The sequence below is a fragment of the Anolis carolinensis genome, chromosome 5 (assembly GCF_035594765.1).
Source record: "Anolis carolinensis isolate JA03-04 chromosome 5, rAnoCar3.1.pri, whole genome shotgun sequence".
Taxonomy (NCBI): Eukaryota; Metazoa; Chordata; class Lepidosauria; order Squamata; family Dactyloidae; genus Anolis; species Anolis carolinensis.
The window spans coordinates 74,497,090-74,513,137 of record NC_085845.1 but is presented as its reverse complement, the minus strand read 5'-3'; the positions used below and the strand labels follow the sequence as shown (position 1 = coordinate 74,513,137).

At 40.1% G+C, this 16,048-nt stretch overlaps 1 protein-coding gene across 1 annotated transcript; it reads left to right on the top strand.

Annotated features, from left to right (window-relative positions):
* The first annotated feature begins 1,868 nt into the window (after positions 1–1,868).
* On the top strand, positions 1,869–15,838 carry tmem165 (transmembrane protein 165). The gene is made up of 6 exons (XM_003221575.4): positions 1,869–2,280; positions 7,983–8,208; positions 9,355–9,530; positions 10,328–10,510; positions 11,947–12,052; positions 14,592–15,838. The coding sequence occupies exons 1-6, from the start codon at positions 1,891–1,893 to the stop codon at positions 14,666–14,668; spliced, it is 1,158 nt and encodes a 385-aa protein (XP_003221623.3). The 5' UTR covers positions 1,869–1,890; the 3' UTR covers positions 14,669–15,838.
* The last annotated feature ends 210 nt before the right edge of the window (positions 15,839–16,048 follow it).

The following is a 16,048-nucleotide window of genomic DNA, read 5'->3' as shown; positions in this document are numbered from 1 at the left end:
ATCCAGTTCAAAGCAGAAAATCTGGATTATACAGGGCCCTTCCACATAGCCCTATATCTCAGAATATCAAGGCAGAAAATCCCACAATATCTGCTTTGGACTGGAATGTATGGCAGTGTGGACTCAGATAACCCAGTTCAAAGCAGATATTGTGGAATTTTCTGTCTCGACAATCTGGGATATAGGGTTATGTGGAAGGGCTCTCAGAGGAAGTCATAGGGAGGAGGGAGAAAGCTTGTTTTCTGATGCACTAGACTAGGATGCAGAACAATGGCTTCAAACTACAGGAAAGGAGATTCCACCTGAACATTACGAAGAACTTCCTCACTGTGAGAGCTGTTCACCAGTGGAAATCTCTGCCCCAGAGTGTGGTTGAGGCTTCTTCTTTGGAGGCTTTTAAGCAGAGGCTGGATGTCCATCTGTTGGGGGTCCTTTGAATATCATTTTCCTGTTTCTTGGCAGAGGGTTGGACTGGATGGCCCGTGAGGTCTCTTCCAACTCTATGATTATGATATGTGAAGCTCTATGCCTAACAAATTGATACACTTTTTGCCGCAAGGCCCCTTCTACATTGCCATATAAAATCCAGATTATGTGCTTTGAGCTAGATTATATGGCAGTGTGGACTCAGATCCCTTCCACACCGCCATATAACCTAGGATATCAAAGCAGATAATCTACAGTATCTACTTTGAATAGGGTTATCTGAGGGCCCTTTCCAGACAGGACCTGTATCTAGGATCTGATCCAAGATTTTCTATTTATCTTGGATTATCTGGCAGTGAGGACTCATATAATCCAGTTTAAAGCAAGCCCCCAGATGGCGTAGTGGACTAAGTGACTTGAAGATTGGGTTGCTGACCTGAAAGCTGCCAGGTTCGAATCCCACCTGGGGAGAGTGTGGATGAGCTCCCTCTATCAGCTCCAGCTCCATGCGGGGACATGAGAGAAGCCTCCCACAAGGATGATAAAAACATCAAAACATCCGGGCGTCCCCTGGGCAACGTCCTTGCAGACGGCCAATTCTCTCACTCCAGAAGCAACTCCGGTAGCTCCTGACACGAAAAAAAAAAAGTTTAAAGCAGAAAACCTGGGATCAGATCCTGGGATAGAGGGCTGTCTGGAAGGGCCCCGAGTCCACACTGCCATATAATCCAGTTCAATGTGGAATTTACAAGCCTGTGAGGAAGGGACCTGAGATCCAGTAACCCTATCATGAGATGATGGGCCCTTCCACACAGGCATATAACCCAGAATATCAAGGCAGAAAATCACACAATATCTGCTTTGAACTGGGTTATCTGAGGCCCCCTCCACACAGCTGAATCAAATGCCACATTATCTGCTTTGAACTGGAATATATGGCAGTGTGGATTCAGATAACCCAGTTCAAAGCAAATCTTGTGGGATTTTCTGCCTTGATATTTTGAGTTATATGGCTGTGTGGAAGGGCCCGGAGTAGGTACCGCTTCTGCGGGAAGGTAACGGCGCTCCATGCAGTCATGTCGGCCACATGACCTAGGAGGTGTCTATGGGCAACGCCGGCTATTCGCTTTAGAAATGGAGATGAGCACCAGCCCCCAGAGTCGGACACAGGGGAAAACCTTTACCTTTACCTTACACAGACATTGAGGTATAGCAGGCCAGTCCAGCCTTCAACCTAACAGGCCTGTAAATAGATAGGACAACAATAGTCTTGATACCTACCCACGCACACACTGCGCAGGCTCCCCAAGTGGGCGGGGGAGAAAAGGAGCGCGAGGTAGAAGCACGTGACCCCGGTCGCTAGGCTCCGCCCACTCGCTGCCGCCTGTCGCTTTCCTTCCCTTTAAAGTTGGAGGAAGCGGGGTTCTTCCAAACCCAGCGGCTGAGCGAAAGGCGAGGCGACCAATGGGAGAGGCGGTCCCGGAGCGAGGGCGGGGCGTCTCCAAGGCTCCGTCGGCGTGGCGAAGAGGGAAGCCAGGGTTGGTTGAGGGCGCGGGAAGAAGGAAGCAGCGATGGTGGCGGGACGACGGTTCCGCCTCGTCCTCCGCTCTGGGCGCCCGCGCTCCGCTTCCTAGCCGGGGAGGCCGCTCGGGTTCCGGGCCGGCCATGGCGGGCCTTCCGCGGCTTCTGCTCCTGGTCTTCTTGGCCGCCGGACCGCTGTGGTCCGCGGCGGAGCCAGAGGCCGGCAACGAGCGAGAGCCGCCGCCTCAGCAGGAGCAGCAGAAGCCCCCTCCGCCTCAGCAGCAGGAGCCACAGCAGGCGGCGGCGCAAGGGCTGGAAGTCGCCCGGGCTGAGGTGAGGGACCCCCTCGCCCTTTCCCCAAAGCATATGGCGCTATTAATCCACACACTTCGGACCTCCAGGTGTTTTGGACTTCAACTCCCACAATTCCTAACAGGCCTTCTGTTGCTAGGCGACAGCGCCCAGTGGGATGATGGGAATTGTAGTCCAGGGACCTGCGCAAGGCCTCGTTACCTACCTCGCCTTTTATCAGGTGAGATAAAGCAGACATGGGCAAACTTGGGCCGTCCGGGTGTTTTGGACTTCAACTCTCACAATTCCTAACAGCCGGTAGGCCCAAGTTTGCCCATGCCTGACCTAAAGGGTCAAAGAGTTGGAAGACACCACATGGGCCACCTAGTCCAACCCCCTGCCTTGCAGGAAAGGCAAAATAAAAGCACCCCCGGCAGATGACCACCCAGCCTTTGCTTGAAAACCTCCAGAGAAGGAGCCTCCATCACAGTCCCTTTTGCCACAAAGCTCTTCCTGCCAGGAAGTTCTTCCTAATGTTCAAATTGATTTTTTTTCTTTCTCCTGCAATTTGAATCCATTTTAGATGCTGCTGGTGGGGGTGGGGTGTGGGGGGGGGGGGGAGAGACAGTTGGGGCCTTTCCACACAGTCATATAATCCAGAATAGCAAGGCAGAAAATCCCACAATATCTTGAGTGTTGATTCAGATAACCCAGTTCTAAGCAGATGTTGTGGGATTTTCTGCCTTGATGTTCTGGGATATAGGGCTGTGTGGAAGGGCCCTGAGTCCAGGCTGTCATATATTCCAGCTCAAAGCAGGTAACGTAGGATTTTATTCAGCTGTGTGGAAGGGCCCCCAGAATATCAAAGTACGTGATCCGCAATATCTGCTTTGAACTGGTTAATCTGAGGCCCCTTCCACACAGCTGTACAAAATCTATATTGAACTGGATTATGTTTCTATATTTATATTCTGCTTTATCGCCATACGGAGACTCAAAGCGGGTCACAATTAAAAACATTACCACTTAATGTAATGTTTAAAAAGCTTTTTAAAACTTATTTATGCACCTTAGCTTATGGAGAGGAGGAGGACTAGTAGATCTCCATATAGACCCTCACTTTGATACTGGAAACCTACCTTATGTTTTTAACACCTTCTTAATTTTAACTTGTAAAAGTTTATCATGCGTTTAATTCAGTGAGATATGTTACGTTTATCCATGTCTTAATTTTTGTTATTTTTGGTTAGTCTTACATAGTCTTACAAGTTTATATGGAAGTTCTCTTATTTACTGTATTTGATTTGATTTATTATTTGTCTGTTTTGGCATTGAATGTTTGCAATTTTGTTGTTTTGCTGGAAACTGCCCTATTTTCCTTGGGGAGATAGGGTGGTTTACAAATAAATTATTATTATTGTTAAAATATACAATTATCATTATGTATTTTATATTATCAGAAGTAATTATATTTTATATATTAGGTAAAGGTTTTCCCCTGATATCAAGTCCGACTCTGGGGCTTGGTGTTCATCTCCATTTCTAAGCCAAAGAGCCAGCATTGTCCGTAGACACCTCCAAGGTCATGTAGCCAGCATGACTGCATGGAGCGCTCTGGATTTGAACTGCCGATCTTTCGGTCAGCAAGTTCAGCAGCTCAGTGGTTTAACCTGCTGTGCCATTGAGGGTTCCAATATTTAATATAATAGTATTACTATATTACAATATAATATATATTATTTAGTATTATTATATTGTATTACAATATAATATTATTAATATATGTATTTATAATATATTATTAGCACAGAAAAATATTAGTATTATATATTATTATTATTATATTGTACTATGCCACTATACGGCAATATTATTAGTAATATTATACGTAATATGTATTATACAATTACTATATTATTATAGAGTATTATATAGTATTTATTTATTTATTTAAAACATTTATATTCCGCCCTTCTCATCCCAAAGGGGACTTAAGGCAGAGCACAGCATATATACGGCAAGCATTTCATGCTGAGACATAAAATAACTGTAAATATACACAAACATTAAGATCAATTATATCCAATTTAAAATCAGCTGTTTAAACCAACTCTAGACACCATTATATTGGACTATATTATTATACCACAATATAACTAATGCACTACCAGTATATTATAATAATGATAACAACAACTTTATTTTTGTATCCCGCCCCATCTCCCCGGAGGGACTCAGGGAGGCTCACATGGGAATGAAGCCCGGTACATCATAAAATACAGTAACAATACATTTAAAACAAGAACATATAAAACAAGCATACAGTATAAACAATAAAACAGAATGAACAGTAGAAAAGCACTGTTAAGAGTATTATCCTGTTATCCTGATAAGGGAGTTAAGGGAACAGTGTTTTGATGTGAAGAGAAAAGTGCCAAGCCCTACCTTTTTATTGGATTCCTACATAGGATGAACCACTCCAAGAAACGTGTATGATGTACCCTTTGAAAAAAGAGAAGTGTATGATGTAATTCTGCACTTGAAGAGAAGTGGTTTTTAACATACCTATAGAAAGTTTTATTTCTTACATACAGTGTAAACAAGGAATATGATCATAGAGTGGATTGAGTGGTTTTAAGTAATCATAGTTTCAAAGTAGAAGGCCAAGAATTATATGGAAAAGATTTTTGTTTCTGTCCAACACTGAAAGTACTAAGATAAGGGATGGACAGGAGAAAAGTATGACTCTAAACATACTAATGGTGTGGTGTGTGTAATTATGCATCAAAATCCTTGTTTGTAACCTTACTTAATATCCATTATGTATAAGAACTCTTCCCTATGGATTTCATGTTGAAGACATTCTTATAGCATTTTTAAATTGACCTGTGAACAGGACGGATAATTAAGGAGGTAGGATTAATAATTAAAATGAGCGAATGTATTCATTATAACTGACTTTGCATTATGCTTGATTGAGAACTAAAAAAGGTAAAGGTTAAGTCCAGTCATGTCTGACTCTGGAGTGTGGTGCTCATCTCCATTTCTAAGCCGAAGAGCCGGCGTGTCCATAGACACCTCCAAGGTCATGTGGCCAGCATGACTGCATGGAGCGCCGTTAACTTCCCACTGGAGCGGTACCTATTGATCTACTCACATTGGCATGTTTTCGAACTGCTAGGTTGGCAGGAGCTGGAGCTAACAGCGGCCGCTCCCGCCGCTCCCGGGGCTTGAACCTGGGACCTTTCGGTCTGCAACTCAGTGCTTTAACGCACTTTGCCCCCGGGGCTCCATTGATTGAGAACTGGTTGTCATTATTGAAAGTGTGCAGGATTGTGGCTGGCATCTCTTTCACATCATTATGGAGGGCAGCAGAGGGATTACCTTCTTTGACTATTTCAGGCTTTTGCTAACTGTCTTCCTGGAGGGGCTCTTGTCTCTCTTAACTTTTGCATTGTAATAATAAATCAGCATGGATAACTCTCCCAGTAAGATGTGCTGATGTGAAAAACCTTTCCTGCAGAATTTCTGTTGCTTTAGGAGTTGCAAAATGCAAAAAGCCCTGCCTGGGATCTGGACATCTTGGTAGGACTCAAAGAGCTTTCTCTCAGTCTCTCTCCACCCCTCCACCCCTTATTGCATTCTACCTGGTGCATGTGTTTCAGCTTGGATTCTTGTGACTTACTATGCAGATTTCTATGCATGTTGTAACAAATACTGCTGTAGCCACAGCAAATACAGTTGCTGCATAAAATGTGAAGCAATTCTTACACATATGAAAGGTACTTGTAGGACTGAATGAGATGCATGGCTTATGTATAGCCCAGCTGGAGATTAGCATTTTTAGAATAGTGTTCCAGTGTAACGAAGGTCCTGACCCAAACCAGGTGTCTCAGGGCACTGTGTCTTCTTCGCAAACTTGTAGAAATGTTGCTGCTAGTAGGTAAATTGTGGCACTTCAGATTCTAGCGATGTAAACATTTTTGTTCATGTTTCTGTTGACAACTTACTCATCAATCTTCTCTTTAATATGTTTGACAATATCAGAGGATCTAGTAGTAATATTTTCCTTTTTGTGAGCATATCAGATCATTAGTATACTGATAGACCACTTCACTCAAGATTTTTTTTGGCAATACTGCTAATATATAGCTATACTGATCTTTAACATTCTTGCCTTTTTCTGATATAGTAATTAATGAGGGCTTAAAAGATCAGAAGCCACATGGCTGTAAACATGCTTCTTGTTCAAAGTGTATAGGAATTCAAACTCTTTAACAGTTACAACATGACTTAACTGATCTGACTGGAAAAATCAGGGCAGGCAATCTAAGTGTACCGGAGATGTTGCTGTAATTGTTACACACAAACCAACTTTTCTTGTTTCTAATCTCCCATTTTTAACTGACATTTTGAGTCATCAGTGACAGGATTAGCAGGGTGAAAAATGTTCTATATGTCAGTTGAGTGCAAGTGAATGTCTTAAAATGGCAAACCTGACTTGTAATTAAATATTTTCACTATTTTTAAAACCTTATGGTTATTTACCAAAACCTATCTGGGTATCTATTATTTTCATAAGGTATAATCAAGGGCAATGTACATATATTTGAACAATGTTACAGTTTCCAGGACTGTGCATCTATGCAACATTTTAGTGCATTTGATGGAAGTAGATTGAATCCATGAAAATGTATGCTTCAAATTCATTTCTCTCCATGTTTTTGTTGAATATTTTTGCCTCTTGTTATATACCACACTAGTGTCTTATGACAAAAGGATGCTATAGAATTTTTAAACAGATTGACAAATAAAGGATTGCCAACATAGTCAGATTATGGCCGAGATGACTTTGACTTAAAGGCAGAGGCAGCAGGCACTGTTCTCCCACAAGAGTCACCAATCCACCATTAGTTTTACCAAAGCTCCTGCAGTTGCCTCAGGTTATCCAGGAGCTATCAAGTGCTGATAGAGGTTTGGTACTGAGTTCCTGTCAAGTGCAGAGCATCTACAGGAGGACTGGCTGTGATCATGGACCCACCAGCCTTAGAAGTGAGCAGCTCTCTCTGGAGTAATTGCAATTTACATAAGAGGTCACAAAAGTATAATGTGAAAATTACCAGAGTGCAGTTGACTCAAAGTCTGAAGTGCAAAGTATTTTCATACTTGAGTGTTCAATGTTTTACCTTCCAAGATAATATCATTACAGCTTAGTTTTTTAAAAAGCCATTAATTGCTAACAAGAATCCTAGGGTAAAAGGAAAATATGCTGAAGTAGTTAGAAGGCTTGGGATCAGATCTGGAGTTAATGTTTGTGATTTGCTTGAGGGTGTTTGTAGCAGAATATGAAAAAAAGACTATGTTTGAAATGCTCCAATCTGATTAGCTAAAATTAGCCATTTAAATGATGAATAAACAGAGTTGCTTTGTAACAAGGCATCTTTTCCACCAGACTTAATTGCTGTTTTGTTTTTATATGTCAGTGGAATTATGCTATTTCCTTCTCATTTTAATTTATAGCTGGGTTTTTATCTGGAAGCGAGTCTCATTTCAGGCAAATAAATGTCATTGTTTAAATGCCATAGGTGTGAGAGAGACGGGAGCTCGGAGAATGTTGCTAATGTACAAATAAAGTTCATCTGGGTATTGTGCTCATTTTGCTCTGCAGAGAATACAAGGAAATGTATGTACTTAAAAATGTAAAACGACTTGAAAGAAAGCAGCTCTTTTTTTTTCCTTTTCAGAAAGTGCCCACCCCTGTTGCTCCCGTTCATCCTGTCAGTGAAGATTCTACAGAGAAGACTAACTTGGGATTCATCCATGCATTTGTAGCTGCCATTTCTGTCATCATTGTCTCTGAACTTGGTGATAAGACTTTCTTTATTGCAGCCATCATGGCAATGCGTTACAATCGCTTAACAGTGCTAGCTGGGGCTATGCTTGCCTTAGGGCTGATGACTTGTTTATCAGGTTAGTACTGTGGTAACTCTGTCCCAAAATGTATGAATAAAAGTCAAACTCTTTGAGGATGGTACTTACTTGAGGAGGAGAGTGGCACACAGCCAAAGCATGCTTTTGTTGTTTTGTCTGTTACAGCCATTTCTGCTTCAGAAAACAATGGTCACAACCGTTCACAGAAGAAATCTACAAAGTGTCAGCATTTTGCATGTTGCTAGATTGTTTAGTTTACTGTGAGGCTGGTACTGTATTTAAAAGACAGGTGATGCTCTTTCAGAGTCAGGTCAGCAATGGATTTATTAATAATTGGGATAACAGTAGCCATTTAAAAAATGACACATAAAACTGACTTTCTTTGATTAAACATTTTGTATCCAAATAGTAAACTTGATCTGCTGAATGATTGTCTTAGAAAGATTAGACTGTAGCCCAGGGAATACATTTCACCAGGCAGTTTCAAACATTCAGCAGAAAATTGTCTGTTGAACAACAAAAATTTGCAAGGTACTAATTTTGTAAGTTTGATTTTTTTTTGTTTTTAACAAATGAAGATATAAAAATAAGTCATGTCCAATTTGCGAAACAAGAAAAACATGTTCCCTCAGTACAAAGCTGAAAATATTAACTTCCTGATACATTGTATGACATAATGGATCTAAGGACAAAGTGGTAATTTGTCTTGCTGATGACTAGAGTGAATGTTTGCATGCTTTGTGTAGCACTGCTCTAAACTAAGAAAAATGGTCTTTGTGCAGTTAAAATATAAGATAACGAACCAAAAATATGTAGACAGTTAAGCATCCAGAACTGCTGCTCAATTTTGGCGATGTAACGATAAAAGAACTAGGGAATTCTGGTAGTCCAAAAACTTACTTTTCTAAGCTCAGATAAATGCAGCAAAATAAATTTCAAAATAGATTGTGGATCTCTTAAGAGACTGGTGCATTGCAACAGTCAGAAGAGCTAGCAAGAACTGAAAGCAAGTATGTTTTAGAAGGACCTACTTGGTTGCCCTTTTCTGGAAGAGATTAACATTTCCTAAATAACCCAGAATGTGTAATGTTCAGTTACCCAGTTTGCAAGCTGAATTTTCATAGGCAAAGGAAATGAGCAAGTTGTGTTTTTCAATTTACCTGGTATTTGCTTTTCTTTCCTTAGTTTTATTTGGCTATGCCACCACTGTGATCCCCCGAGTATACACCTACTATGTGTCAACAGCCCTGTTTGCCATTTTTGGCATCCGAATGCTTCGGGAAGGCCTGAAGATGAGTGCAGATGAGGGTCAGGAAGAGCTTGAGGAAGTTCAAGCAGAACTCAAGAAGAAAGATGAAGAAGTAAGTTAAAAGTATGTAGGTGAATGCATGGCGGAAGACCTTGGTCAAATCAAAAAGTTAACAGAGTGCCAGTGTCTTCTTAAACACATTTATTCGTTCTTTTTTCTCTGGTTAAGGTTGGTGCAGTAGTTAACAAAATAATCATACCAGCTAAGAGAGGTATCTAACATGTAGTACTACATTAACGGAACAATTTCTGTATCACAAAGGTGTTGCAAGAAGGAACAAAATATGCATTTTTTTATCTTTTATGTTGGGATGACCACCTCTGCACAATTTTGAATGTCACCACTATTAGTCTGAACATGGGTGGGTAAGTCTTAGATGGCTGCAAAAATAGTGGAAGTCCATATATTGCCACTCTCATTTAGATACGTTCTGTTTTCCACTTGGAATGGTAAAAGGAGGAACATTTAAGTTATAGATAAAATTCCAGAAGTAGTAACTCAGAAGTGTTAATACAATAAATCACTATGTGTTTCCAACAGTATTGGCAAGTAAAGAAAAGTAAAACAGCTGGGACTGGAGTAATAGTCAAATATTAGTGGCATTGATGTGTGTCAATATGTGTGCCTTTCTGTTACTATTTCCATACATTAATGTCATTAATTTCTTAGGAATAACCAGAGGTGGTTTTGCCAGTTCCTTCCTCTGAAATTTAGCCTACAGCGATTGGTACTCCTTTATGATCTCCCATCCAAGTACTAATCAGGACTTACCTTACTTAGCTTTCAAAAATCAAGATATGGTGCCTCTAGTGTAATGTATTGTTTTCTAATATCTTATCTTCTGTTTAGCTGCAGAGAACAAAACTGTTAAATGGGCCTGGAGATGTGGAAACAGGAACTGGTCCAGCTATGCCTCAGAGGAAATGGCTGCATTTTATTTCTCCAATTTTTGTGCAAGCTTTTACTTTGACGTTCTTAGCAGAATGGGGGGACCGCTCCCAGTTAACAACAATAGTTCTGGCAGCAAGAGAGGTGAGTGCATCGTGTAAGAGATGTCAACTGTCAAACCGCAGAAACTGAATTCCCAAGATCTGGTTAGCTGTAGATAGTTTAATGCTATGACCTTATTAAGGGACAAAGCTTAAATATAGTTTTTTTCCCCTGGGTTCTTCCTGGCTTATACTTTTAGTCATATTTATCATCCATATTAATAGTAAATATCATGTGGTCAGTTCTCTGGAAAGGGGCTTTGCGTGTGTTTTTAAATTCCTTGCTGAATAATAGTGGAAACTGCTGTTAACAAACTATTACCTCAGTTGAACATCCTCTCAACATAACAGAATTTGACTGATAACATTAAAAAGGTAAAGGTTTCCCCTGACGTTAAGTCCAGTCATATCTGACTCTGGGAGTTGGTGCTCATCTCCATTTCTAAGCCGACACCTCCAAGGTCATGTGGCCGGCATGACTGCATGGAGCGCCGTTACCTTCCCGCCGGAGCGGTACCTATTGACCTACTCACATTGGCATGTTTTCGAACTGCTAGGTTGGCAGAAGCTGGAGCAACAGCGGGTGCTCACTCTGCTCTCGGGATTTGAACCTGGGACCTTTCGGTCTGCAAGTTCAGCAGCTCAGTGCTTTAACACCGCCACCGGGGCTCCACCTGATAACATTATGTAACATGATTTTTGTTCCTGGGTTATCAATGTCATTTCCTAATTGGTTCTTTCATAATAACATGAGAAAGTGTATTGAACTGCAAAAACTTTGTTTTTGCAAGACATCCTGCAACACGTTTTGCTATCGTTTTTCAATGAATATCTCATATAGTCTCAACCAACTCAACATTGTTTGTGCCACAAAAAGTTTTTGGATTATATCAATTACTTTCAAAGTACTGCACAATTAAACAGGAAATGACACTTTCGAACCAGAAACAGAAAAGTTTTCAGATTTTGTTACATAGTGTAACAGAGCAATAGGACAACATGAATAATGTTGCCTGCACACTCATTTACTCGCTTGCTTCTGGGTCTGAAGACCTTATTTTCTTCTCTCTGTACCCCAAGTGATTAGAGCAACAGCTGTCAGGTACAGCCACCTACATAGATCCTTTTCCTAGCTTCTCCTAATGCTCTTGGCTAATGACTTCTGCTGCTGCAATCACCTGGCTGCCACACAGGTTGCTATGTAACTTGGGCCCTGTTAAGCAACTAATCCAATATTTTGATTGTCTTTCTGTTACTGAAGTCAAGTGTGTATATAAAATGAGCTGGAAACGCACTTCTTTCCATTATTTCCCTGCTTTAATGTTTAACCATATGTGGTATTTGTCACCATTGGAATGATTTCACAATGACATCAAACTTGTGATTAGCCCCTACTTTGATTTAGTTAATAGTATTCTCTATGTTTTTTCCCAGTGCATACCTTTTGGAACTTAAAGTCAACTCTATGTATTTGTGCAGGATCCCTATGGCGTGGCAGTGGGGGGAACAGTTGGACATAGTTTGTGTACTGGCCTCGCAGTGATTGGAGGGCGAATGATAGCACAAAAAATTTCTGTCCGGACTGGTAAGTGTGCCCTTTATTGGAAAAGTTCATGAACATGCGGAATATTCAAGTTTAGAGACTGCTTTGCAGCTTAAAGCTATCTGTGCATGCATGAACTCGTAAGAATGTCCCTACAATGTATCTTCAATAATAAAAGACTGCCCAAGTGTCTTTGGTAGCCATAACCCATTGAGACATCATGTTGGCAGCTTCAACATTTCAGTGTCTTGACTATGGTCCAGATTGCAGTTTCAAGTTGAAATTCGGCCCAATGGGAGGGCATGCTGGCAGTGAAAAAGTAGCTTGCTATAACTCATTGCTGCACAGATTTCTGAGAACGTTTTACAAATGCAGAGCCAAACCGGAGAAGGATGGGGAACTTCTCCAAGATTCCTAAGGTTTTAAAAAGTTGAGGAAATCAGAGACTTATGCTGGTATGATTCCTGAGATAAAAGGAGCAAAGCCTAAAAACCAATGAGGCCCCCATGAACTTTTTAGAAATGATATTGAGTGCAGACCTAGAAAGTGTAGTGTATCAACTAATGGAAAGTATATGGGGAAGGAACTTTCCCCCGAATGAACACTCAAGTTTTATGTTTGGTATGAAACTCAAGAATACAATTGTCCTCCATCATTTATTCCAATGACAAAATGTGTATGTTCATTAAAGTGTTTATCAAGATATGTGCAAATCTAGTTCTTAATGTTGTGATAGCGTAAATCTGTTCTATTTTTAAAGATTTATTACAAAATCGTAGTTTTTCATTTCCCCCTGTTCTGATGGTAAAAAATAGGGTACGTATGCACCAGTTTGGAGTACTATCTAACATATTCATGTGTTTACTCATATACAGTTTAAGGTTTCATATTTCATGGAAACAAATCCCAGTGGATATGAAGATTCCACTGCATGCTAAATTGATGCAGTATTTTATGTCATGGAAATCATGAACATGTTTTATGTTTGGTATGAAATAAGTATTGCACATATTTTAAATTTTCCCAATGTTCATGTTTTTCCGTGAATTGAAAACTTCCAGAAATACTGCATCTCTATTAATGATTTCCACCTGAACATTAGGAAGAATTTCTTGACTAAGGGCTCTTCAGCAGTGGAACTCTCTGCCTCGGAGTATGGTGGAAGTTTTTAAACGGAGGCTGGATGGCCATCTGTCGGGGTACTTTGTGCTTTTCCTGCATGGCAGGGGGTTGAATTAGATGGCCATGTAGTCTCTTCCAACTGTATTATTCAATTATTCTATGGTTCAGTCATTTTTACCCTTTTAAGTTTGTTCAGGTCTCGGGGACCTTACATAAACACCATCTACAACTTTAAATGGTTCTTTTTTTCCAATCATGATCTTTCACAAAATCCTTGGGTTCCAGGAAACTCCAGTTGAGAAACTCTTCCCTAAACAGCATGGACCAATGCTTTTTAAGCAGCCTGATGTAAGGACTCATACTACGAGGGCTATCCACAAAGTAGGTTACGTTTTGGATTTTAAAAAGGACAAAGTATAGGAGAAATCATTTACCATATGCAGCTGAAAGACACATTCAAATATTACAATCTCACGTAATCCCCACTGAAATCTAGGCACATCTCATATAGATAAATGAGTTTGAAAAGGTCTGCCCCAGTAAATTTGCCGCCTCTTCTACGTTTCCAACAATGGGGGCGTGGCTGGCAGCGCAGCGTTTTGGCTACGCTGCAGGAAGGGAGAAGGGGGAAAAGCTGAGGACACAAGCGGGGAATTTACTGGAGCAGTACTTTTCAAACTCATTTATCTATATGAGACATGCCTAGATTTCAGTGGGGATTACATGAGATTGTAGTATTGGAATGTGTCTTTCAGCTGCATATGGTAAATGATTTCTCCTATACTTTGTCCTTTTTAAAATCCAAAATGTAACCTACTTTGTGGATAGCCCTCGTATATTTGTAACCATTGACTGACTACAATTATTTTTTTCCTGGAAACTCTCCAAGGACTGGCAGTTGATGGCTAATTGACTGGCCCTGGTCCATGAACCAGCATTTTTTAGTAACACTAGTGCAGACAGTACTATAAACTAGATGGATTTATGGAATAAAGCTATTATCAGTCAGCTTCCAGTGTTTCCTATATTTTCAGTCAGTCAGTTCCACCTTGATGAGTGAATTCCTCACAAATTAATCTTTCTTATGTTAACTACTGATCGTGAATGATCCACTTTGCATGATAAATTGCAGGAGGGGAAGTGAAGAATGGCATTTTATAAAAGCCTCTGTTGCTTACATCCATTTTCTTCGTATCTGTTTGCCAGACCTTTCTAAGTGTGAGCCGCACTGACTTTTCTTACAAATACACAATGCTTAAACAGTGAGGATACATTTGATTCTGCCTTTGCGACTTCATGGCTATGGGGAAAAATAAATTATATGCAAAAGTCACAAGCTCTTTTACATGTTGAGCATTACTTTGTAGGTATGGGGGTTTTCTAAGGTAATATCCTAGGGTGCATTGTAATGTTTGTCCTTTACTTACAATTTTAACTGTTTTCTTGTTTTTTCTTGCAGTGACAATCATAGGAGGCATTGTTTTCTTAGCATTTGCATTCTCTGCACTATTTATAAGCCCAGATGCTGGTTTTTAATGAGGTGCTTTTCCTGTTACTGGAAAGACTGAGAATTCAGAGCAACAATTCTGTCCTTTCTGCCTGTATATAATGTACAGATACTTAGTCAAAGAAGCACTGAAGTTGAGATGCTGTAATTTTTATAGTAACACTTCATGGACACAGCGTGTGCTGCAGATCTGTTTCCTCTAAATATTTGGGATGTGAATAATGTTTTCTCAGGTGAACTGAGGTCCACCTCCTGAAATGGGATTTTGCTACTTTACCTAAAGATTGCCACTAGCCATTGCCTAAAGATCCCATTTGGACGAATTACTGCTGCCCATGGCTAGCAGTCATGCCTTATAAAGTGTCTAATACTAAATATCAAGGAGAACCTTTTGCCTCTGATCTTGCAATCCAAGCACATTATTCCACGATCAAAACCGAAAGTAGGGGAATGAAGAGCTGCTCTTCAGGCTAAGCTCTCCTACACAAGAATTTGTAAATGCCTAAATTTGTAACCAATGTCTATGTGGTGAATCAGGTTATTTTGGTATGGAATGTGCTATTCAGAACTTAAATGTATTCAAATACACAGTCCATCTAGGTATTTACCAGATAAAATCTTTTTGTATTTATGCTAAACATTGGTTGCATTTCTAGGTTAATGTACTTGTTGAGTTTTCCTTTTAGTACTAAACTATAATAATATTTAAGAACACGAATAAACTAGATGTCATCAGATGTAATAACAGCTTAATTCAGGGGAAAATATTGGGTAGTAAATTTATTATCAGGATGTTTTACTGTATAAAACATTACCTTTTGACTACCTGCAGTGTTTCTGAGCTCATTTTTCTGTGATTTCTTTTTTGGGAAAGGTTGCTATTCCACCTATTTAAGTCAATTCTATCATGACTTCAGTTTGACAGTTGAACTGTCCTTTTCTAAATAGTCTAAAACAAACATTTCTGAGTACTGTAATTGCAGTAGTTCAAATGCTAGAATTAGTGTATGCATATTCAATATGAACAGTATAGCAGCAGTAGGAAACAAAACACCTTTCCAAAACAGGGGTGTAAACACACATTGTACAACTCGTAGTTTAAAAACCGGATTAAATAGCCAAAGAGCGAATATTACTGTATGTATAATTCATCAGGATGGAGTGATTACTTGAAAAATAAAAAAACTTTGTAAAGCTGACCTCATTCTTTTATTACCGAGAAAACAAGAATTTGGTATGTTATGTGTCCATTGATCATTCTGTCCTGTAAGCCAAACCTTGCTTTACAATACTCAATTACATTCCTCCCTCCAACACATTTACATAACCACTGAGCTGGTTTGTAAACTGTTTTTAGGTGTCTCCCCTCATTTTTTCCATAAATGCTTTTTTATATTCCTATACACCTG